Source organism: Macaca mulatta, chromosome 2, assembly GCF_049350105.2.
Source record: "Macaca mulatta isolate MMU2019108-1 chromosome 2, T2T-MMU8v2.0, whole genome shotgun sequence".
Lineage (NCBI taxonomy): Eukaryota > Metazoa > Chordata > Mammalia > Primates > Cercopithecidae > Macaca > Macaca mulatta.
This window is the reverse complement of record NC_133407.1, coordinates 42,334,191-42,357,376: the sequence shown is the minus strand read 5'-3', so window position 1 is coordinate 42,357,376 and position 23,186 is coordinate 42,334,191. Positions and strand designations below refer to the sequence as shown.

Sequence of the window (23,186 nt, the reverse complement as noted above, 5' to 3'; positions counted from 1 at the left end):
CCAGGATGTCAAGCTTCATTTATTGTAACTACAGGGTGGAAGTACATTCATGACTTCAGATTTTGAACTGCAGTAAATACTTTTTTTAAAATTAAGAGCTGATATCTGGGATTTAGGCCAAGTTCATAGATAAATTATGATTTCAAAATATCTCATTTCATCATTGCTTTATTCTCCGATAGCCAAATGAAGAGAGAAATGTCATGGAAGAGGCAAAAGGCTTTCAGCCCTCAAGATCTACAGCTCAACAGGTCAGCAGAGGACTTCATGTGATAAATTTGGCTGAGATGGTTCACTTTTAAACATCATCTCCCACTTCCTAATTCTGATCATCCTTCTCTTGGGGGAAAACTTTAAATTCCTGAGTAAATTCCCTTGTCTTCACATATATCTTCACTTGGGGTTTCAGGAACTTGATGGGAAACCTGCTTCTCCTACTCCAGTTATTGTGGCCTCCCACACAGCCAACAAAGAAGAAAAGGTAGGTCAGACATCATACTCAAACCTCCCTCTACCCCATCCTCCTCCCCATCAATATTTGGAGAATACATAGGCCTCTGTGGTTTAAGTGACAGAATCAAGTTTCAGAGCAGGGGCTTTGAAATGAGAAGATGCTTTTCTTGACTATTAAGAAAATTTTAGTTCCCACTTTGGATCATGAACCCACGGATAACTTTCCTTTAACAGTACTGTAAAACTTAATTACCCTCTTTTGTTTGCAGAGTTTACTCGAACTAGAAGTAGATTTGGATAATTTGGAATTAGAAGATATTGACACAACAGATATCAATCTGGATGAAGATATTTTGGATGACTGACTGTAATGCTTTCCATTTACCTGACTAAACAGATCATTATTATATATAGGTATTGATTGCTACCCTGACCACAGTGCTTTGGACTGTGAGACATTTCTTACATTTTTATATGTAAATACTGTGGACCACTGGGAGCATAATGCCCACATCATCTTAAGAAGAGTTTATGTGCAGCATTTAAATCACTGTGTTTTCCTTGTTAACTAAAACAGACATGGGCTTTGATTTTTTTCATACTATTAGACCGTATCTCATAAAACCTTTTGAATTAATGGAAGATACTTTTGTTTCCTTTCTCAGTAATGAAAATAGGCTTCTAGTTTTAGAAGGCTGAGCCGCAACTACACCTTGCCTAGGGATCAGCCCCACTCTCTTTTATTTGCATAACTAAATCTGCATTTTCAAATGCTGTCAATCACATTTTTCTTAGAGCTGAATATCCATGCTGTAATTCTCTAAACCCTTTTTCTTGACCTCATTGCATCATTCCACAAGTCTTGCCCCAATTTTATCTAGCAGCTACCCATTTCTGGAGTCAGGCTGTGAAACCTCTGTTCCTCTGACCTCATTAAGCTGGGGTCTGTCCAAATTACCATCTACCCTATTTGGTAACACACACAAAAAAACAACTTTTTAACTGTACACTCATCTAACATGATTCAAAAAATTCATAACCGGGCACTCAAATATCCTTGTAGCCTAGGAAAGTGAGTAGGGTAGTAATTTTTGCTTTGTAGGGAGAACTACAAATTGATACCTTTTAATCTGGCCATTTTTTAACGTTTAGCTCAATATTAACAGAGAAATGTAGTCAGTATTTAGTAAAATAAATGTATTTTTAAAATATTTTTAGGAAGCTGCAGAATGGCGACTGAGTGCTTCTTGGTAAGTTTGCAGTGTTAGTTCTATATAGGCTCCCTTCTGTGCTTCTGTTTTTGCAAAGACCTGTTTAAATTAAAAAGTAAAGTTTTAAAACAATAGGACATATGCTATTTATAAACTTTTTCAATTTTGAGACATCATTAGCATTTCTGTAGTAGCAAAGAGTCCTACTTAAAAAGGTCTTTCAAATTTCACAATTTTTCCCGATTATACACTAATAAACACACATGGACAGAAAAACAATATCCAACACATTTCAAGCAATACTAATTCTAAACACCAGAAGTATCCAAGTAAGACCCTGACATTGTATTAATATTAATACTTCCTGCTAGATCAAAAACCATTAGGTTAGAGAGAAATCTGGAGGCTAAAAGTTACCAAACTGATTTTTCACTTTAAAGAATATTTTCTCCAAAAACATTGTGCTTTATCAGGTTCATAAAGAAAATCAGTACTGTGGTTTCTCTCTACTCTTCCTAGGATGTCATCACAGGTCATTGTTTCCTTAGTAAAACTTACAACTGTTTTGCAGCATGCAAACAGTATTACCAGGATAGAAGCCAGTTCCACAAAACCACGTATATTCTGGGTATTAGAAGAGATGAAATTATACAATCTCCTCCCCTTCCCTTCCTGAAAAAATCATCTCAACTCTCAGCATTTACAGATAAATGTATATAAGCCCATGGTTTTGAGAGGTGTGCAGCTCCAAAATGAAGAACAGCTAAGGCTTGGTGATATACAAGCATCACACTCTCCACTTCTTGACACATGCCCATTTCCCCCGATGTGATGTGACCACACAAAGACAGGAAGCTGCTCTGGGGGACATGTGCTACTTAGTCCTCTACCCTGTCGTGCTGGTGACTTGAACACCTCAGATGCAGCTCAGCCCTTCCAATGCTCCAAAGAACAAGGGGGCTGCTCCCTGCACTGTCGGAACTTCTCTGGACTCCAGCTGCTAGCCACATCACTAAACCTACTTTACTGCACTCTAACCCCCTCCTCCCCTGTTTCTGTTGTCCAGGCTGAAGAAATAGGGGGACAAATCATACTGATGTTTTCAAGACCACAGATGTCCCATATTCACAAATCTGTTTAGTTACCATTAATTATGACCCAATTCTGAATTTTTCCCAACTCAATTACTACCACAAAACCACCAATATGGAAAAAAAAAACTTTACCTTGATTAAATTTATTCCCTCAGCAGCCTGATCCTTGGCCTCTTGAGCCGACTGGCCGTCTGGATGGAGTATGTGATACAGCTGGACCAAGCTGGTTGCATCATCGATTCTGAGAACGAAAGGGTTTAATGTTATCTAAGGGTTTTCTTCATTTGATTCACAGTCCTGTAAAAGTGTGTGCCAACTTCAAACTACATTTCAGACTTTCCTCAGGCTGGGGGTATTGGGGAAGGACCTTCACTTTTACAGTTTCAAAAGCATTTTCAGGAAAATTGACTAATTTAGGCCTCACACCAACTCCGTGAGGCAGGTAGGGCAGGAGTCATTGCAGGAAGTGTCCAATTTATGAAAGTGAATATATTCCAAATGTGGCTATATCCTTTTTGGGAAAAGAGCATCATTTCTCACAGAAACAACATTCCTAATGGTAGATAATTTCCACGCCAGCTCACTTCACCAGCATGTAATAGTCTAACCCAACTCAGAGGACAGAAATACAGCTTCATCCCACATAAGCAGGAGGGTGGTGGTCACAGGGAGCTCAAAGTCACTTGCCTCTAAGTGACATCTGCTAACAGAGACAAATGCCTCTACAAGAGCCCCCCTAAGGTTCCAAGGAAAGACTTTCAGGCCACCAGACTATTCACAGGAACGGATTAGTAAAATAACTAGCATCCTAGTGAAGCAAATTTGAAATCATACACACACATCAGACAAAAAGGAAAATCGGGTTCTACATCAGTAATCTAACTTCAGCATCACACAACTACCTAGGAAAAAGCCAGAACAAGAATTCAGTTCTTCTGGTTTGTACTTCTCAGAAATGTATAAACAATTTTTATCAACATTAAAACTTTCCTAGCAAAACCAAACAATCACTATCTTCTCACACTGCTGACACTTTCCCACCATTTGCCATTTCATCACTGGAGGGCATATAAAAATAACATGCAAAATGCTTGTGCTCTTGAGGCTCTGCTATATACACTAAGTGAACTACTGGCTTCCAGTTGGGAATGGAGGGCTGAGGACACCCTAATTCAGTGCTTCCGCAGCTAGCACTCTTCAGCCTTCCCTGTGTTCCCTTTACCTGAGCTGGGGGATGAAGGGCAGGGTGACAGTGGGAGTAAGTATAGAATTCCTCAAGCCTTGGAAGCCTTACAGAAATGCTCTGGGCTTATCCTGAGGCTCATGTACCCTAAAGGCCATCTCTTGGGAAAACAGCTGTTGGTATAGTAAAGCTTTTTGGGGGGGGGGGGGAATAAAAAATATTCATTACAAATCTATTGTGCTTGTATAATCTAACAAAGTCTACTAAATGTAGCAATGAAATGTCTCCCCAGTAAAAAATTAAAATTCCCTTTGGAGCTTAGGCGTGTGGCCTTATAAACAGCTTAACTGGATTGCTACCTGTTGGTATGTTCAGGGCTTCATTAGGTTCATGCTGAAATATAATGCCTGTGCCTCACAGAACAATTTAAATTTAGCTTAACACCCCACCCATACTTCAAGAGCAAATAAATTATATTTCAAAAAGATTTTAAAAGAATCTCAATATAAAAACTAACAGTGGGACTTGAGTCTGGAATAAATGTGTGCAGAATCCTAATTCTTGCCTGAGCTTCATTCAGTGAGGATATGCACCCTCTACTGTCCAGCCTGGGATTTGCAGTAAGCTCACTGATCTGTTCAGAATGACCACAGGAGGGCCTTTACCTAGGAATAGCAGGAAAAGCTAAGTACCCAAACTTCCCTCCCAGTAAGCATGAATTGCTTCAGATGTAAAGCTTACATGTGATGAGTAACACTATAATATTTATTAATACACCCCAATAAAGAACTTTAATTTTCAAACATTTCTGTATCGCTCTAATTTTTTATAAGAACATACTGTTTTAATAATAAAACAACTTCAGAATGATTAAACTCAAGAAACTTTATAAGTGCAAAATTCATTCACAGGAGATAATGCACATGAAGGCAAGTCACTTGAGCGTCCCCATCACCACAGCCCCAGTTACGGGGTATGAAGGTGTATTTCTGCCCTCTGATTATATTGCACTACATATGCTGGTGAAATGGGCTGGCCTGGAAATCATCATCATTAGGAATGTTGTTTCTATGAGACATGCTGCCCTTTTTCCAAGTATGGGCTGTATTTTATTCTGAAGATAAGTTCTGTGGAACTTTCAGTTCTACATGCCTTACCTTTGTGTATATGGTTTGTATTACATGTTAGGATACTCTGGGAGTCAAAAACTAACAGTCTGAAGGTGGCAGTAATCTCAAAACTGTCTTGTAGTTCAGACTTTTGAGTCCAGCAAGGGCTTTTTGTAGAAAGTTGATTTTCTTACTACAGCCATGCTACTTCCTTGTCATTTTGGCCTTCCTAAATCAACTGATAGAAAGATGCTCAAAAACTATTTTCTCTTCAGTTTTATTACAAGTTGTATTATTATTTCCAGCTAGAAGCCTGGGAGCACACCAGCTTCATGCTAAAATACAACAGATATTTTTTTGTTTCACGCTACTCTGAAAAGCAGCTTTTTTGATGCCTTAAAAATCTTGTAAAAGCAAGGGTATCAAAAGTATTTTCATAAGTTAAAGGATGGTGTTTACTGAAAAGCCCTAGAAATAGTTCTACCAGAAAATAACCACAGAGCTTATTTCTACTTCTTTACATTTCCTATTTAATCCTCCTTTCAGAATCTGGCAAGTTCACCAACCTAGAAGCATTGGTGACCTCAGGATAAGTTATTATTGAGGGTTTACAGTACAGATCCAAAGCCACTTACTCTTTCAAGAGTCTAGCACTGTTTATATAAAAGCAAAAACTAGGAGAGCTAGGTTATTATACTAAAAGAAAAACTCCATAAGCTGAGGTTAGCAAGCACTAGACAGTACACTGTTATCATTGGAAAATACCATAGCTTAAATACAGATGAACTCTTAGGGCAATAAGAATGATTCTTTCACTTACTAAGATCATACTTACAAATCTCTCTGAATCTGGTCAATCAGCAAACCATCAATCTTTTTATTATTTACAAAATACCACACCATTCCACCAAAGTATCTTGTTGAACGTAAAAGGTCATATTTTCCGTGTTTATCTATATCTTCATAGGTCTTGTGATGAACCTATCCACATAAAATGCAACTTTTCAGAAACATGAACATAAAAAGATGTATGCAGCATTATTCAACGTACACTGATTAGCATGAGTGCTGCCCAAGCAAGTAAAACCACGTCTACTTACAGTTGCCTCCATATCATTAACCAATAGGTATAATTTAAACCATTCCTAGTACAACCCACCTTAGGGGAGAAGGAGGATTCTACTAAGAAAGAATTTTGGCCAGGCACGGTGTCTCATGCCTGTAATCCCAACACTTTGGGAGGCTGAGGTGGGAGGACTGCTTGAGCAGTCCTCATCTCTAGGAAAATGTTTTAAAAAATTAGTTGGGCATGGTAGGCCATGGAATAAGACCCTGTCTTTAAAAAAATAAAAAAGAGAAGAATTTGTCTAAATGACAGCAAGTCTGTGCCTTCTCTACTGTAGAAGTATGTGGCAGCCTGGAGCAAGATACCAAACATAGCCATATTAATTACTTTTTGGCAGGCCAACTGTAATTTATTAAGCACCAATTATGCATATAGAGACCACTGGAAATAATGTAGCACCCACTTCTTGGTCACTATTGGAGAAAATTAATCAAGAATATCTTTTCACTACTCTCCCTTTCCCCTATCCCTCCCATCAACTACCCTTTTCTACCAGCTAGCCCATTCCATCTTACTAAAAGTCCTTCAGTCCTCCTTCCAGATTGATCTTCTTAAATGAAGGTTCTAATGGGGGCATTCCTCTGTTCAAAAGGCTTTCAAAGGTCTGCTGACTGAATTCCAGATTCCTCAGCCTAGCATCTGAGGTCACCTATGATGTGGCTGCATCCACCTTCCTAGCTTAATCTTGAATCACTCCCCTACATATACATGCCACAACATTTCCTACACTTCTAGAACCCTCCTTAACACCCCTATGAAGTCTTTCTTCAAAGAATTTGTAATCTTTTAATGTCTACCATTTTAGGCCTGAGGAGATAATTATCTGTATACGTACTAGCACCTTTCCCCGCAGCCATATCTGGACTGCTGGCTTTGGCACAGCATACCCTATCCTAGTTCGTGGCATCACCTATACGCCCAAAACAATACCTTACATATAGAAGGTACTAATGAATACTTACTGAGCTGTAAGACAAACACACTGTACTTTGGCAAAAGTTTAGTAAATAATTTGATTCCTATATGGTAAACTTTTTAAGAGAATAGACTTTGTCATCAAACTTGGGTTATCAAACTACCCTACCACTTAGTAGCTATGCAACTTTCAGCAAGCTACTTAACTCTACAAGCTTAAATTCCTTCATCTTTAATCAAGGGTGGTTGTGATGATAAAATATATATCTGGCACACATCTGTACTCAACAGATTTTCAGGTATTTCTCTTCCCTTTCCCCTGTATCAAAACTTATAACCAAATTCGTTGAGCTAGATTAAAAATCAGACTCATAACCATACTTAAGCCTACATTTTAGAAACTAAAATATACTCACCTTGATATACTCAGTGGAATCTGGCTCAAACTGGGCAAAGCAGAGATTGAGGACATCAACATGCCTGTCCCGACTATACATAGTCTAAAAACCACACAGCAGAGTTAGCATCACATGAGAACACTGAAGTTCAGCACCTGTTCTGATGCCATGACAGGCCTGCCCACCCACATACTGGCCACTCCGTGCTCATGAAGAAGCATAAAGAAATAACACAGGCTTTGTAATTGTCACACCTAGATTCAAATTCCAGCTAAGCCAATTAGGAGAGAACCCTAGTACAACCCATCTTAGGTGGGAAGGAGGATTCTATTAAGAAAGAAGTCAGCCGGGTGTGGTGGCCCACACCTGTAATCCCAGCACTTTGGGAGGCGGAGCGGGGGGGGGGGGGGGGGGGCGAACCATGAGGTCAGGAGTTCGAGACCAGCCTGGCCAACATGGTGAAACCCCGTCTCTACTAAAAATAGAAAAATTAGCCGGATGTGGTGGCGGGCACCTGCAATCCCAGCTACTCGGGAGGCTGAGGCAGGAGAATCGCTTGAGACTGGAAGGCAGAGGTTGCAGTGAGCTGAGATCCCGCCACTGCACTGCAGCCTGGGCGAAAGGAGCGAAACTCCGTCTCAAAAAAAAAAAAACAAAGAAGTCAAGTTACCATTAGAAATGTTTATCTGGATCAAGGCACAAAGCCAACTGGTTCTACAAATAAATCGCCGCCACTGGCTCTAAAATATAAAACCTAAGTCACCTTACCCTAAGATTTTCTTCCTTGAAAATTATTGGTGTCAAAACTTTACGACCTTCTTTTGGGAAATAAATTTGTATCATCCGGTCCCGTTCTTCCCAAGAGGCTTTGCGTAGTGTGCCACTTGGTTCTCTAACGACAATAAAACGCTCCTAAAATAGAAAAACATAATCAAGGATGCGTTTGTGAGGACTTATTTTTAGTTCCTGTGTCCCACTAAGGCCATTATAAGAATAATTTGCAATCAACAATATAAAATGCAATCATGCATATGAGTTCAATGATAATTTTAAACCTCAAAGACTTGGCAAGGTTTGATACTTCCTTCACTAATCACTGCTGTGCATCTGACAATCAGAAATCTAAAATGAAAGTATTCAGTAAGTACCAACTATAGTGCTAACGTGAGTTCGATACAAAAAAAGCTAAGCTGAGATTCATCTATATGCATTTTAGAGGAAAGAAGTGCTATGACCTTTCCAAACTTTCATTTCTCTATCCCAAAATCTCAACTAAACAGATTTTACTACTTTATGATCTATGTTTAAAGTCCTTGGGATAAAAGGAAAAAACCCAAGAATGGGGAGTCTTATTTCTACACTTCTATGATTTCTCATATTGGCATGAGACGTAAACATGTCTGAGAGGCTGTCTGGTCCACCTGTCTGGTCACTTCGCTCTTCCAACTGCCAAGTCCCAGGCCATGGGATCACTTCCTCCTCTAAATTCTACCTACTTTTTATACCATTCAACTGGAAATTTATGCTGGGCAAGATTTTTGGCACCCCTCAGATATTATAATATAACTGGAAAAGGGCAGGAAATGTGTATTATAATTTTTTGCAATACCCAGAGTGGCATATATGGAGCTTCGCACACTGCTAATTGATACACACCTGATTAATGTATAAATTAACCAAACCATACTGACTCTCAACTTTTCAGAGGTGTAGGAGTCTCTAAATATGTTCTCAAGATAACATAATTAAAACTTTCATCAACAGTCAATCAGGAAAAAAAAGCACATGCCAACGTAATACAATTTTTCCTCAGAAGGATTTTGGTAATTTGAAATTTGAGAAACCTGAATTCCAAGTTCCTTTCTCCCTTTCAAGTTACAAAATGCTTCCCAACCAGCCTTCAGAGCACTGCAAACATATATTAAAGCATCACAAAGCAAAAACTGTAATTAAAATTGGAACTCTGTGACTCATGTTCATTATGTCAAGTATACAGATGGCTGGTGTTGAACACAGCTCAAATCATTTTCTAACCATAATCATGTATAATAAAAGATTAATATGGAGTGGACCTTCTCCCAAACTCAGCCTTCTATAGTGTTCTAATGCATTCTGTGGGCTGAACTGTAAACTACTCTCTTTTTATTCTTTACTTGCAAAGGCTCAAATACAAAACTGATATATTTCTAAAATGCCAGAGTGTTCTTTTAAATTTGCAATCAAGGAAAGAGGAGCCAGAGAATAACAATCACAACAGAAGAAGTGGTGACGCCTGAAAATTATCTGAGAAACATCTGTCATTCTTACTGAAAATTCTGGAAAGTGAAAATCCTTTAGGATGATTGAGTTTCTTGGCATCATCAAGGAATTTATAGGACAGAAACATTCTATCTTCTCAAAAAGCTTCAGCTAAAGAAATCCATCTAACTTAGGCAAAAAGAGTCTCCAGATTCCACTGCCTTATAGATTTTTATCCATTTGTGGTTTGGGATGGGTTTCTGTCTGTATCTGTGTACCCCTTGTTCTGCCTCAGCACATCTGGAATCTGGAAAATATTGTGCCTATTATCTGCTGAGAAATGGTAGCATCATAACATGGGGCTGGTCTGCATTTCTCATGCCTCTTATAGTGTGTCTTCCAGAAGGGTCTCACCCAGTCAGAGGAAATCTGGTTTGGACACATCAGAGACAGCCAGGTCACATCATCTCTCAAGCCCTTCTCCACATGGTATTTCAAACAAAGATCATTTTGCAAGTAGACATATACTCACCCGGTGTGGTATGCTATATGATATATCAGTAAACACATATTTGGTTGTTTCTGTTCCTTCCAAAATCGTATCTTCAGCTAACACATCATTTATTGGTACTCGCTCTTCCAGAACCGGTGGCATTTTTAATCGTACTTTAGCTGCCTCAACTGCCTGTCTTGTAGCCTAATGAAAGAAAATATTTATTAAGGAAAGCCACAAGGTTACATAACAGAAGGATCATCTGACAAAAGCAGATACTAATAAAAAATGCAAAAAACTTCAAAGAAAAGAAGCTGTAGCCACAAATCAGTGAGTAAAACACCAAACCTGGACTTGTGAGCCCTGGCCTTTGCCTCTGCGATGTGGCTGAGACCACCAGCTATAGGCTCAACCATTATCAAAACCACAAAGGAATGCTTTGAGCAAAGCCAGGCTACAAAAGCTGCTCGAAACAGAATAAAAGAATGCAGTTTTTGGGTGCTTACTATGGCCAGATATTGTTCAAATAGTCTCAATGTATTTGGCTCATTTAATGGCCTCAATTACCTTATGAGTTAGGTGCAATTGTTATCATCTACATTTTACATAAGAAAAACCAGAGGCACACAGATGTTAAGTAAATTGCTAGGAAATTGCAGCACTGGTATTTGAACCTAGACAACCCAACTTCAAAGCCCATTCTCTTAACCACTGACTACACTGCTTCATTCCATACTGTTAACAGCGGTTACCTCTAGGAGGTGAAAAGGGGGACTTTTACTCTTCATGTAATCTACTACTGGAGAGAGAGATATATATTTTGCTGACTATAAATTACTTTTGAATCAGAAAGATGAGTATTAATGCTTTACGTATTCATACATCAAAGTGTTTTCCACAAAGCAGTACCCATGGTACTGAGGAGGACACTGGTGCCTGGAAAACATCCTGTTTCCATGTAGGATCTCACAGTATCCCCAAAGCTTCAGCTCCAAGGCAGATCACAGTAGATGTTTCTCCAGGAAGGAAGCTGGAGCAAGCAGGACAAAGGAAGGGTGCTCAGGCTGGCTTGAGAGGACAGAGGATACTCTCTGAATACCCAGACCTGATCCATACGCCCTAGTCTGCTCAATTCCAGCCATGTTCCCTGCCCCTCTCTGGCTGACTACTCACATTTCTTTTCTCAGTCCTATGCCTGGTACTACCTTTCACTAGTGCCTATGGAAGAATAGCTATAAGCATCTGGAGGGGCCTCTAGAAATGTTGTTTAACCCCTTAAAGAAAGGTATTCTAACAATATTCCTGCATTCACGTACCTCTTCCAACTGTGCCTGAGTCATTAGCTTATAGGTTGGTGGCTTCAGTTCTTGTACAGCTGGTTTAAAAGTCTTCTGCAAGTTCAAGCCTGTCATTTTTGTGAGTATGCTTTGAACTTCCTCATCCATAAATGTAGGTTTCTTGGTCTCTGGGCTACCAGATTCTGCTAAAATGGACTTTAGTAAATAAGAAGCTGACAAAAACAACAAGCTAACAAGACTTCTAAATAGAAAAGTAAGTTAACAATAAAAAGCATTAGCACAATGTCTACCTTGGCACTGCAAAATGCTAATACCTATGAGATGCATTCATTCATTTCTTCATTTAAGATTTACTGATCTTTCATTACGATAAGGAGATAGACTCAGTCTCTGCGAAAAGGACAGGCTATTAGAGGAAGTAACAGGAATAAAGTAATTAATGTAATAACTGTAATGGTTGCTGCCACTTACAGAGTTGTCTCCTATATGGCAGATATAACATACATTTTCAGGAATGCTTATAACCACTCACAAAATACGTACTGATAAACCCAATTTCATAAATGAGGATGCTGAAGCCTACCAAAAGACAACTAGCTATTAAGTGATAGAGTCAAAATTTAAACCAAGGTTTGTCTGGTTCTGGATCCTAGATGGTTTCCAATTTATCATAGTGCTCCTCGGTGTAAGTGGGAGGTGTGGGGAGACATAATGTGAGAGGTATGGTATACAGGAGAAGTATGGGGCTTGGATGATTGCAGAGGAAGAAACTCAGCATAGCCTGAACTAGGGATGGGCGTGACAGGGTCAAAGAAAGCGTCCAAAGAGCCTAATCATGGTAGAGAAAAAAGGGAGGTAAAGTCTAGGCTAAGAGACTGCAGCTAGGAAAGAGAGACTTGGTTCACTGGACATGATACTGAAGAGGCCGTGTGGTATTATGGAAGAGCCTTTGACATAAGCAGAGAATCAAATCTTAGCTCTGCCTCATGCAGTTTGCCTGCTGCTTTGCCTAACTTCTACTTCCATTTCCATTAACAAAAAAGAAAGAAAAAGTCATTTGTTCCTAGTCACCTCTTCCTCTCCCAGTCCTACAAATGTTGGTATCCCTACAGATTCTGAACGATGTCCTTTTCTCCCTTCTCAGATTCCTACTCGATGATTTCTCCTATCCTCCCATGACTTCAATTACCTTTATATGCCAGAAACTCTAAAATCTGAATCTCCAGCAAAGATCACCTTCCATCCAATTACCCAAGCTCTCTCATGTACTTGAATGCTGCCAAGTCAGAACCCATCAACTTTCCCTTGTCTCAAACCTGCATTTTCTACTGTTCCCTATTTCAGCATCATCCAGTAGGTCATACAGGCCAGAAATCTTAGTCATTCCTAAATTCTCCCTGATCCTCCAGATCTAGCCAATAGCAATAGTAATAACAATAGTAATCAAATAGCTGTAGTAATAATAACAGTAATTATAAGAGCTACCATTTATTAGCTATTTACTACATGCCAATACTGACTGAACTAAGTACTTTACACATTCAGCCCATTTAATACTCACAACAACCCACGAGGTAACACTACGATTATCCCCATTTTACAAAAAAACAAAACAAAACAAAACAAAAACACTGGCAGAGAATATACTGATTGTTTGCCTTCATAAATCTCATTTTAATCCTCCATTTCCCACTGCTACTACTCTAGTCAAGGCCATCCTCATCTCTTGCATCAGCCTCCCTTTCTCCATTCTGGCCCCACTACAGATCATTCTCCACAGAGCAACCAGAGTAATCTCTTTAAAATGTAATCAAGATTACTCCCAAGCTTAAAATTCACGAATGGCTTCCAACATCATTTAGAAAACATGTTAAGATGGTCTGCTTACTTACACTATGTCTCTCACTAAGTGATGTGCTCTATGAAGACCAGAACCTTGTGTAATACTCATCTCTGGCACCCAGAGTTCCTTAGGGTATCCAGCACACAGCAGGTGCTCAACACTACTCTCTCCTCAGTCTCACCCATTCGCTCAGCTTTAGTTACCATTTTTACTCCGATGTTCCTCACTTTATATCTAACTCCATACTGAACAGATGACTCTCAAAGTCACCTCAAATTTAATGTGTCCCAAATAGGTTTAATTCTGCCTCCTTTCCCATCTCCTGATCTCATCTACTCCTGCAGTACCCCCCGCCCCAAAATAACGGTTCCAACAATTAATCTTCTCCATCTTGGTGTAAATGGGACAAACCTCTATTCCAGTCAAAAACTTAAGAAACAATCCTAATTTGTCCCTTTAAACTCATATCCAAAGCCTTAATCAAGCCTTATCAATCCTACCTCCAAAATGGGTTCCCAAATATCTGTGCTCAGTCTCATTTCTGGACATCTGCTATTGTCTCTTATGCTTGAGAAGCTTCTTGCTTTCTCCTTAGCATGGCTAACCAGCACTCGCTTTGGTCATATTTGCCAGGAACCCTTCCCTGACCTTCCAACCTAGTTTGAGTGCCTCTCCTGTGTGCGTCCCCTATCACAGCCTGGGTCACACTGCACTGCCAATTCCCCATGGACATGAGTTCCCATAGGGAAAGGTCTGTGTCAGTCTTAGTTTGCCATATCCCACGGGGCTTAGCAGAGTACTCTGCAAGGAGCGGAACTCAGGCACTGTAGCTGAGTGAGTGAACGAATGAACAGGTATGCAGGTGAGGACAAACTCCACAGGTACAGAAGGAAGACAGCCGAATCTGAGGAAGCGCTACGACACGTGTCGCAGAGGCTACCGCGTGGTTTTCGCCTGCCAGAAACAGGATCTACGTCTCCCAGAAGAACGCCCCAGCGAAAGTCCGGAAGGTCACTTACCGGCCTCGGAGCTGAACCGGCAGCGTGGCAGCCCCACCTCGAAAGAGCAAGGTAGCGGTTGGAGCAGGCCACCGTGCCAGGGCTGGATTCGAGCCCGGAAACAGACCCTTTTCATGCCTGGAGAACCCCTCAGGAGGTTCCACAGCGACACAGTGGTTCTGAGGGGCGCCATGATTATCAGCGGCCACTTGCGCCGGAGGTGGCTGGGAGGGATTTCCGAGTCACGCCCGGTTCTTGCAGCATTCTGGGAAATGTAGTCTAGTTAAAGGCGGAGAGGGCCGGAAGTCTTCCGGGCCCTTGTAGATTGTTTCTTCTAAACCACTTATTCACAAGCAGATGGTGTTTTATGTCCTTCCCTATGCATAAAGTTAAAACTTACACCTTTTTCCCTATATGCTCTTTTTCCTACCCGTTTCCACCGTTCTAAGTAACAAATTTCTGGCCAGGCGCGGTGGCTCATGCCTGTAATCCCAGCAGTTTGGGAGGCCAAGGCGGGAGGATCACCTGAGGTCAGGAGTTCGAGATCAGCCTGGCCAACGTGGTGAAACCGCGTCTCTACTAAAAATACAAAAATTAGCCAGGCATGCTGGTGGGTGCCTGTAATCCCAGCTACTCGGGAGGCTGAGGCAGGAGAATCGCTTGAACCCAGGAGACAAAGGTTGCAGTGAGCCAAGATCATGCCATTACACTCCAGCCCAGGTGACAAAGAAAGACTCCATCTCAAATAAACAAACAAACAAACACTCTAGCCTGGGTGACAGAGTGAGGCTCTGTCTCAAATAAATAAATAATTTATGTATTCCACTTCCTGCTCAAAACTTCTCCCCCATCCTCAGGTTTAAATCCAACTATTTTTTAAATTTCTCCATCCACACTGCTCACACGCACCCTAAATCTAACTTCTGATTCCAAGCCCCGATTACCACCACCACCACTTGCCACTGCCAATTCATACACCTGATTCTCTGTCTCATTACTTACTCCTTTCCTTTATAGCCCGTTTTACAATCTGTTATTTTGCTATTTATCTGCTTATTTCTTTTTCTCACCCCATGAAGACAGTGACTCTACATATTTTATTGCAATATCACCTAGCCTAGTACATCTATGTGCACAGTAAACTTTTGTTGAATAAATGAATGATTAAATGATTCTTTATATTTTTTCCAACTATCCAGGATGTGCAGGTCTTATCTTTCTCTAGGCTACAGATTGGTGCCTGTGCTAAGCACTTATCCCAAGGCCTGGCAAAACAGGGTGTTAGTAAACTCTTGTTTGAATTAGCTGAATGAATAGACTCACCTTCCAGCCTCACCTATTTTCCTGCAAGTCAGCATTAACATTAACCATGCTGTTTATGAACTCATTTCCTATTTGGGAGGGGAAGGGAGAGCACTAGGTTTGGTGCCTATTTAGGCAAGTCTGCTGCCCTGCACATCCCAATGCTTACACATGATAGCAGGTGTCAGAGACTAGTGGTAGGATGAATGCAGGTGTCTCCCAGCCCATGCCTTTTCTCTGAAAATCAACCCGCTACTTTCTTCCCATAGCTGAGAGAGCAGGCCTCAGTGGCTATGTTTTTCCTGTAAACATCCTCCTGGACACAGCTGATTGGACACTTAGTGCAGTATGAATGAATCCATTGGCTGCTGTATTAGCATTAGTTTCCTGTGACTGCTGTAACAAACTACCATAAATATTATGGTTTAAAATAACAGAAATGTATTCTCTCACAATTCTGCATGAGAAATCTGAAATCAGTATTACTGGGCTGAGATTAAGGGAGCTCTGCTCCCTTTAGAGTCTATCTCTGGGGAAGAATCTGCCCCTTGTCTCTTCCAATTTCTGATGACTGTAAGCATTCCTTTGCCTGTGGCTGCATCATTTCAATCTCTGCCTCCATCTTCACATCAGCTTCTCTTCTTCTATTTGTGCCAAATCGTCCTTTGTTTTCTTCTTATAAGGCTGTATGTGATTGCATGTAAGGCCCACCCTGATAATCCAAGATAATCTCCATTTTAAAATCTTTAACTTAATCACATCTGCAAAGACCATGTTTCCATATAAGGTAACATCCACAAGTTCCACGGATTAGAGTGCAGGTATACTTGGGAGGAAGTAGGAGGACATTCTTCAGCCTACCCCAGATGACCAGGCACCAAGCAGTTTTTTTCTTAGTAATTCAAGCTACGAGACATAGACTCGTTGATGGTGGAAGCTTGAAGTAAATAACTAAGTATTTAGGATTTGGGCTGAAGCAGCCCTTTTCAGCAATGTGCCTACTGATGAATGAGCAGGGAAAAGACACTCTTCAGAGGAAGGCAGGAAAATGGAGCAGATCCTCAGAAGCAGAGATGGGAGAATATGTGTGGAGAGAGATGGAGAAAGGTGCTGTGTTGGCCAGAGAGCCTCCCACTTTCCTTTCAATGACGTCTTTTACTTGGGGTACAGTGAGTTTTACTGACATGGAGGAACCAAGATTCCTGGTTTAAGCTATAACCTTGGACAGATGGCCACATTTTTCAGAGCCTCAGTACCTCACCTGCAAAACGGGCATAATGACAATACTTATTTTGTAGACTTTGAGAATAAAGTACTTTCAGGATCTGATGTCCGGTGTTTCATAAAGATGGTGTGAGAAGGTTGTGTGGTAGCAAGTCAGTTACTTTGTTTTTTTCTTTTCCTTTTTTTTTTTCTTCTGAGACAGAGTCTTTCTTACTTTGTCACCATGGCTGGAGTGCATTAGCATGATCTCAGCTAACTGCAACCTCTGCCTCCTGGACTCAAGCAATCCTCCCACCTTAGCCTCCCAAGTAGCTAAGACTACAGGTGCACACCACCATGCCCAGCTAATTTCTGTGTTGTCCAGGCTGGTCTTGAACTCCTGGGCTCAAGTGATCTGCCCACCTCAGCCTGCCAAAGTGCTGGAATTACAGGCATGAGCCACAGTGCCCAAGTCAGTTACTTTCTGAGGATGGTATTCAGAGGTACTTTGGTTGCAAGAAACAAATCTTTCCTGAGTAAAACTGAAATGGAAGTAATCGGAAGGATACTGAATATCTCACAGAATTTAAGAAAAAGCTCAACAGCCAAGCCTCAAGAAGGACTTGAAAGATGGCAGCTCCAAGAACCCCAGAGGCAGGAACTCAAGAGATCTCTCCAGGAGGTTGCTGTCCTAATGGCTTGGTTCCAACTCTCTGCCTTCCATCCAATCTAAGTTCCTGGTGAGAGAGGCTGATTGGCCTGGGTGGGATCCTGTTCACCACTGGGGGTTGGGGAGGGTTGACCGTCTGATTGACAGTCCCAAGGCTATCTGGCTGCAGCTACTGTTAGGATTCATTAGGTCATATCTTCAACAGCTCTGTGGAGCAAGGATGGTTTTCTATTATTTGTAAAACAAAAGCATAGTGATGCCTCAGTGGGGAGTGCCTTATCCCACTCTCAGTGATTTAACAGGGTCTGGACTTGTGTTTTTTAAAAGACATTGATTTTATCCCGAGCTTTTAGAATTCAAGATGGGATTTGGGCATAAAAGTCAAGGAGAGGAATGGAGAGAGGAAGAACAGAGCCCAAGGAAGAAAGGTGACAGTCTGGACAATGCAAGAACCCCTGCAGTCTCCAGCAACCACACTCATGTGACTTCTATATAGTCTTCAATTCTCTATCCTTGAGGCCTCCTGAAAGGTCCACATCCACCCCACTTTTGTCTTCACCCAGAGTTTTTATTCTTCTGCCCCCTATTTAAAGTCCAAACCTCTTACATGTTCCCACAGAGACACAAATTCCATGGCCAAAATTCCCCTTTGTGTGTGCTGAGAAGGGACTGGTAGCAAGGAAAAAAGCAAAGGTCCAGTAATGAGAAGGGACAAGTGATGTTGTGGATCCCTGAGGAAGCTTCAGGGGAGGAAGATTCTAAGTGGAGGCATTGGTAGTAGATGCAAGGAGCCTTTGCACCAGGAGGCCAGGAGTTAAGGATGGTTAGAGTGGATATGTTTGGGGGAGAGAATCAGAGAGCCTTCCTGCCTCTCTGTCCCTCTTTTTCTGAGCATTGGAAAGCAAAATCATTGGTCGAGAAGAGGTACGGTTGTGTTGGGAACCACAGGAATGAGCAGTTTGAAGTATCTGCCGGGGCTGGGCATATGGCTGGGATGCAGCCCACTGAGCAGTGGGACAGTCAGTAGCAGTGCAGAAGAGGAGATAATTCCAGAGAAAGAGGGGAAACATTTGAAGACATTCCTGGAAGCCTGTGTGAGGGTGTGTCTGAGCAAAAACTCCTTGAACGATGGTGGGAATGGTTGAAGATGTGATGGCCCAAGCCCCTTCCCTCTCACTCAGAGTGCACTGTCTTCTCATCAGCCCTGTTGGTCTTCATGGCAAATGGGTGAGACAGACAGGGTAGGCACTGATATTCCCATCTTTTATATGCATAAACTGAGGCTCTGAAGTTAAGGGTCTTGTGCATGACCACCCAATTTATTCCACACAGTGACAAGGCTGAACTCTGAGGTACCTGGCAGCTCTTATGATAGAAAAGCTCTGTTCCACATGTGTTCTATGGGGTGAAGAAAAACACCGACAGTTCCAGAAATTACATAGTTTGACTTCTGAGCCAGAATGTGGCCCAAAAGAGAGAAGGAGGGAGACTGTCCTCCACCACGAGACAGTGGGGGCGGATGAGTCAGTTCCTCTAACCCTGGAGTTATCAGTTTATCAACAATTTTCCACGTGACACTCTGTCCTTTTTCTTCTGATAGCATCCATTGTGCTACAATCCTACACCAAACTGAACACTTGAAACAGGAAATGATTGCCAGGGGCCAAGGCTACATCACTCTGTGATGACAGGCAGACCCTCTGTCCTATAGCACAGGGATCTAAATGTCAAAGGCACTGACGCTGGCTGCTTCCTGCCACTCCAGCTGCCCCCACAGGGACTTGGGCCCAGAGCAATGGCCCCATGACACAGTGATCGTGGATATGTTCTGTAATAGATGGCACTTGGCTCCCCTGCTCCCAAGAGCTGGCTGCTGTCAGGCTTGGTATGTGGAACATTTCATCTAAAGGACATGCTGGCCTGGGTTGAAAGTAATTCCCATCAGCTCAGAACCGGGTGGTCTGTCACTAGGTTATTTTTCAATTTGATCTGGACTCGGGAAGTCCCTCGGACTAAGAATTGGTATTTTCAAAGGTTAATAAACCCATCAGAAATTCCTTTCATGGGAAAATGTGATGTATCTGATTGCCCTGACTTGCATGCAGCCCCCAGATCAGGGGCCCGGGCATAATTTCATTTGAGACTTAGGACTTCAGTGTTTTGACGATTCCTGGGGCCTGGGCTGGGAGAGGCTGGCAGAGGGATGCAGTGATGGCTGTTTGCGGAAAGCCAGAGCCAGAAAGGGAAAATGTATGTTCTTAGGATGCCCTAAGTGTGTGCCTGTGTATATGGGCAACCACATTTGTGGGTGCTCAGCGGTATGTGTCATGCAAGTGTGTATGTGCATAGGTGTGTGTGATCAAGGGACACATGTGTATGCATTTGTGTATGTGTGTGGCCATTTTTGTATGCATGCAAATGTGTGTGTTCAAATAGGTGCATGTGTGTATGTGTACCCATGTGTGTGCAGGTACATTTGTATATGTGTGGTTGAGCATGTGTGTGTCTGTGTGTGTGTGGCCTTACATGGGTGTTTAGGTGGAAATACATGTGTTCACATGTGTATAATGGCTTGGGAATGGGATACACTTAATGATAGGAGCACAGGCTTTGGAATCAGACAGATATAGGTTCAAATACTAGCTCTGCAACTTATTAGCTATATGAGCCCATTTTACTCACCACCTACTAGTTCCTCCTCTTTAAGATGGGATGATAACAACTTCCACATAGGCCTGGGGTGAGGGTGAACAGACAGGAAGCAGATGGTGCTCTGGCACACAGTCAGTGGCCATCAAGTGGTAAACAGTATTATCACTATTACTATCATCATCATCTTCATCATTCTCATCCTCATCCTCCTCATGATCATTCTTGTTCCATCTCATCTTATTCCTTAGGAATGCTGGGTGGCATTCACTCTCCTTTAGAAACTGTCCAGGGATGCAAACGTTCCAGGTTGAAATGAACTGACTTGATCTAGCAGTCCAGAGAAATGAACGATCAAACAAAGTCCCCTCACCCCTTGTGACTTTTGCTACTTCAGCAAATCACAATTTCCCCATCAGCTGAATTGTACCAGTAAACATCCTTGCTCAGTGAGTTTCCTTCTATGCTGGTAATTCTGTAGGGATGAAAGTAATCAAACATTTGTTGGCCACCTTCCGCACACTCAGACCTGAGACACACCCTGTGGAAAATATGGAAAGAGAATACACATATCCCTAACCTCAACAATTTCCCAGTGGAGTTTTGTTTTTTTATATAAATAAATACATAAATAAATAGGTTTATCCAGGTATAATTGGCATACAACAAACTTCACACACTGAAAGCACATAATTTGATAAGTTTTGACATATGTGTCTGCCATATAACCGTAACCACAGTCAAGATAATGAAAATATCCATCACCCCAAAAGTTTCCTCGTACTACTTGGTAGGTAATCCCTTCCTCCTGCTCTTCCCAAATAACTCTCTCCCCTGGAGGCCACTGCCCTCTTTCACTATGGATAGTTTGCATTTTCTAGAGTTTCATATGAAGGCACCACAAGTTTGTATTCTCTTTTGTCTGGCTTTTTCCAGCTAACGTAATTATTTTAAGATTCACTCATGGTGTCATGTGTATCAGCAGTTGGTTCCTTTCTACTGCTGAGTAATATCTATTGTGGTTTATGGACCACAACTTGTGATCCTTTCATCTGTCGAGGGGCTTTTGGGTTTTTCCCAGTCTTTGGTTATGACAAATAAAACTCCTGTAAACACTTGTGTACACGTCTTTGCACATATGTTTTCATTTCTCTTGGGTAAATATCTAGGAATGAATAGTTGACTGTGTTTAACTTTTTAAGAAACTCCCACATTTTTCTAAAGTAGTTGTACCATTTTACATCTCCATCAACATATTATATGAGAGTATTGTTTCCTCAGCATCTTCATCAACACTTAAAATAGTCATTCTTCTTAATGTTAGCCTTCTAATATATGTGTTGTGGTATCTCACTGTGGTTTTTAATTTCATTGGTCTAATGACTATTGATGTGGAGCATCTTTTCATGTGCTAATTTTCCATTCATTTATCGATTCATCTATTCAAATCTTTTGCCTACTTTAGAAATCTAGTTGTTTGATTTTCTATTTTTTAATTTCATGAATTCTTAAATATCAGAATATACATATGTATATTCTGGATACAAGTCCAATAGTAAAATATGTTTTTGAACATTTGTCTCCCATTGGTGGCTTACCTTTGTATTTTCTTAACGATATCTTTTAAAGGTAAGTTTTTTATTTTGATGAAGTCCAATTTATCAACATGCTCTTTTATGGATCATCGTTTGCTTAACCTAAAGTCACAAAAAGTGGTTCCTATGTTTTTTTTCTAGAGGCTTGTAGAACCTTCATAGTTCATAGTTTCATATTTTACATTTAAATCCATGGTTCATTGTGAGTAGATTATATCAGATGTTTTACATGTTGTCTGTGAATAAAGACAACTTATTCTTCTTTTCAATCTGGAAAGGTTTTCCTCTTTTTCTTTTTCTTTTCTTGGGAGGGCTGGTGCAGGACCTGGTTACACTGACTAGAACCTCCGGGAGAATGTTAAATAGCAGTGATGAGAGCAGACATCCTTGTCTGGTTCCTGATCTTAGAGTAAGAGCATTTGGTTTTTAGGTTAAGTATGTCGTCTGTGGGTTTTTCAGCTGTAGGTTTTTGTCCTTTGTCAGGTTGCAGAAATTCCCTTTTACTTCTAGTTTGTTGAGAGTTTTTTTTTTTTAATCAGGAATGATGTTGGGTTTTATCAAATGCCTTTTCAGCATCTTTTAAGATAAGCATGGGGTGTTACTTTTATCCTTCGTGGGGTTTCTGTAGGTTAATCCAACTATATCCCTGGGATGAACTCCACTTGAGAAGGACATATATACTTCTTTATATATTATTGGATTAATTTGATGAAATATTTTTAGAATTTTTACTCTACATTCATAAAAGATACTAGTCTGCAGTTATCTTTTCTTCACTATTTTTGTCTGGCTTTGGTATTGGAGTAATATTAGCCACAGGCTAAATCAGAAAGTCTTTCATCCTCTTTAATTTGGGGGAACAGTTGTGTAGAATTAATATTATTTCTTTCTTAAATATTTGGTAGAATTCACCAGTGAAGCCATTTAGGTCTAAAGTTTACTTTGTGCGAAGGCTTTTCACTATCATCTTATTATTTGGTTTTTATTTGCCCAAACTCTCATTGCTTTATTTTTCCTCTTTTTCTGTTTTCTTCCAAATTAGTTGAATTTTTAAAATTCCATTTTATATCCTTTATTGTGTTATCATATTTTCATTCTAGACGTTGTTTTAGGATTTACAGTAACTATTTCTTACACAGTCTGCTTTCATGTGATAGTATAACACTTCACAGGTAAGAACTTACAACAGTATACTTCTGGTTTTCCCTCCTAGCCTTCATTCTATTTATCATATATTTTACTTTTACATATATTATAAAGCCTGTAATGCAGTTACTATTCTTGTTTAAACAATTATCTTTTTATTATATCTTGTTTAAAAAGCCAATATTTTTATTTTAGTATATTCTTTTAGAGAAGACTTAGATTTACAGAAAAATTGAGAAAAAGTACAGAGAGTTCCCATATA

General features: G+C 40.7%; 2 protein-coding genes across 3 annotated transcripts in view; one reads left to right on the top strand and one right to left on the bottom strand.

Annotated features, from left to right (window-relative positions):
* The window catches only part of COPB2 (COPI coat complex subunit beta 2), a 33,914-nt gene extending 32,819 nt beyond the window's left edge, over positions 1-1,095 (top strand). Inside the window, exons 20-22 of the mRNA XM_015132012.3 lie at positions 183-251; positions 410-481; positions 723-1,095. Of these exons, the coding sequence (XP_014987498.1) occupies positions 183-251; positions 410-481; positions 723-818 (237 nt within the window). The 3' untranslated portion in view covers positions 819-1,095. The remainder of the gene's footprint in view (positions 1-182; positions 252-409; positions 482-722) is intronic.
* Positions 2-14,562, bottom strand: MRPS22 (mitochondrial ribosomal protein S22). 2 transcript variants are annotated; one of them, XM_015132013.3, is made up of 8 exons: positions 14,381-14,562; positions 11,537-11,703; positions 10,260-10,424; positions 8,258-8,401; positions 7,508-7,591; positions 5,886-6,031; positions 2,891-2,999; positions 2-1,763 (listed from the first exon to the last, which is right to left on the bottom strand). In XM_015132013.3, the coding sequence occupies exons 1-8, from the start codon at positions 14,550-14,552 to the stop codon at positions 1,668-1,670; spliced, it is 1,083 nt and encodes a 360-aa protein (XP_014987499.1). In that variant the 5' UTR covers positions 14,553-14,562; the 3' UTR covers positions 2-1,667. The 2 variants fall into 2 exon arrangements, with proteins under 2 accessions (XP_014987499.1, XP_014987500.1); XM_015132014.3 differs by having other exon boundaries at positions 1,636-1,763; positions 11,537-11,700.
* Positions 14,563-23,186: the final 8,624 nt, after the last annotated feature.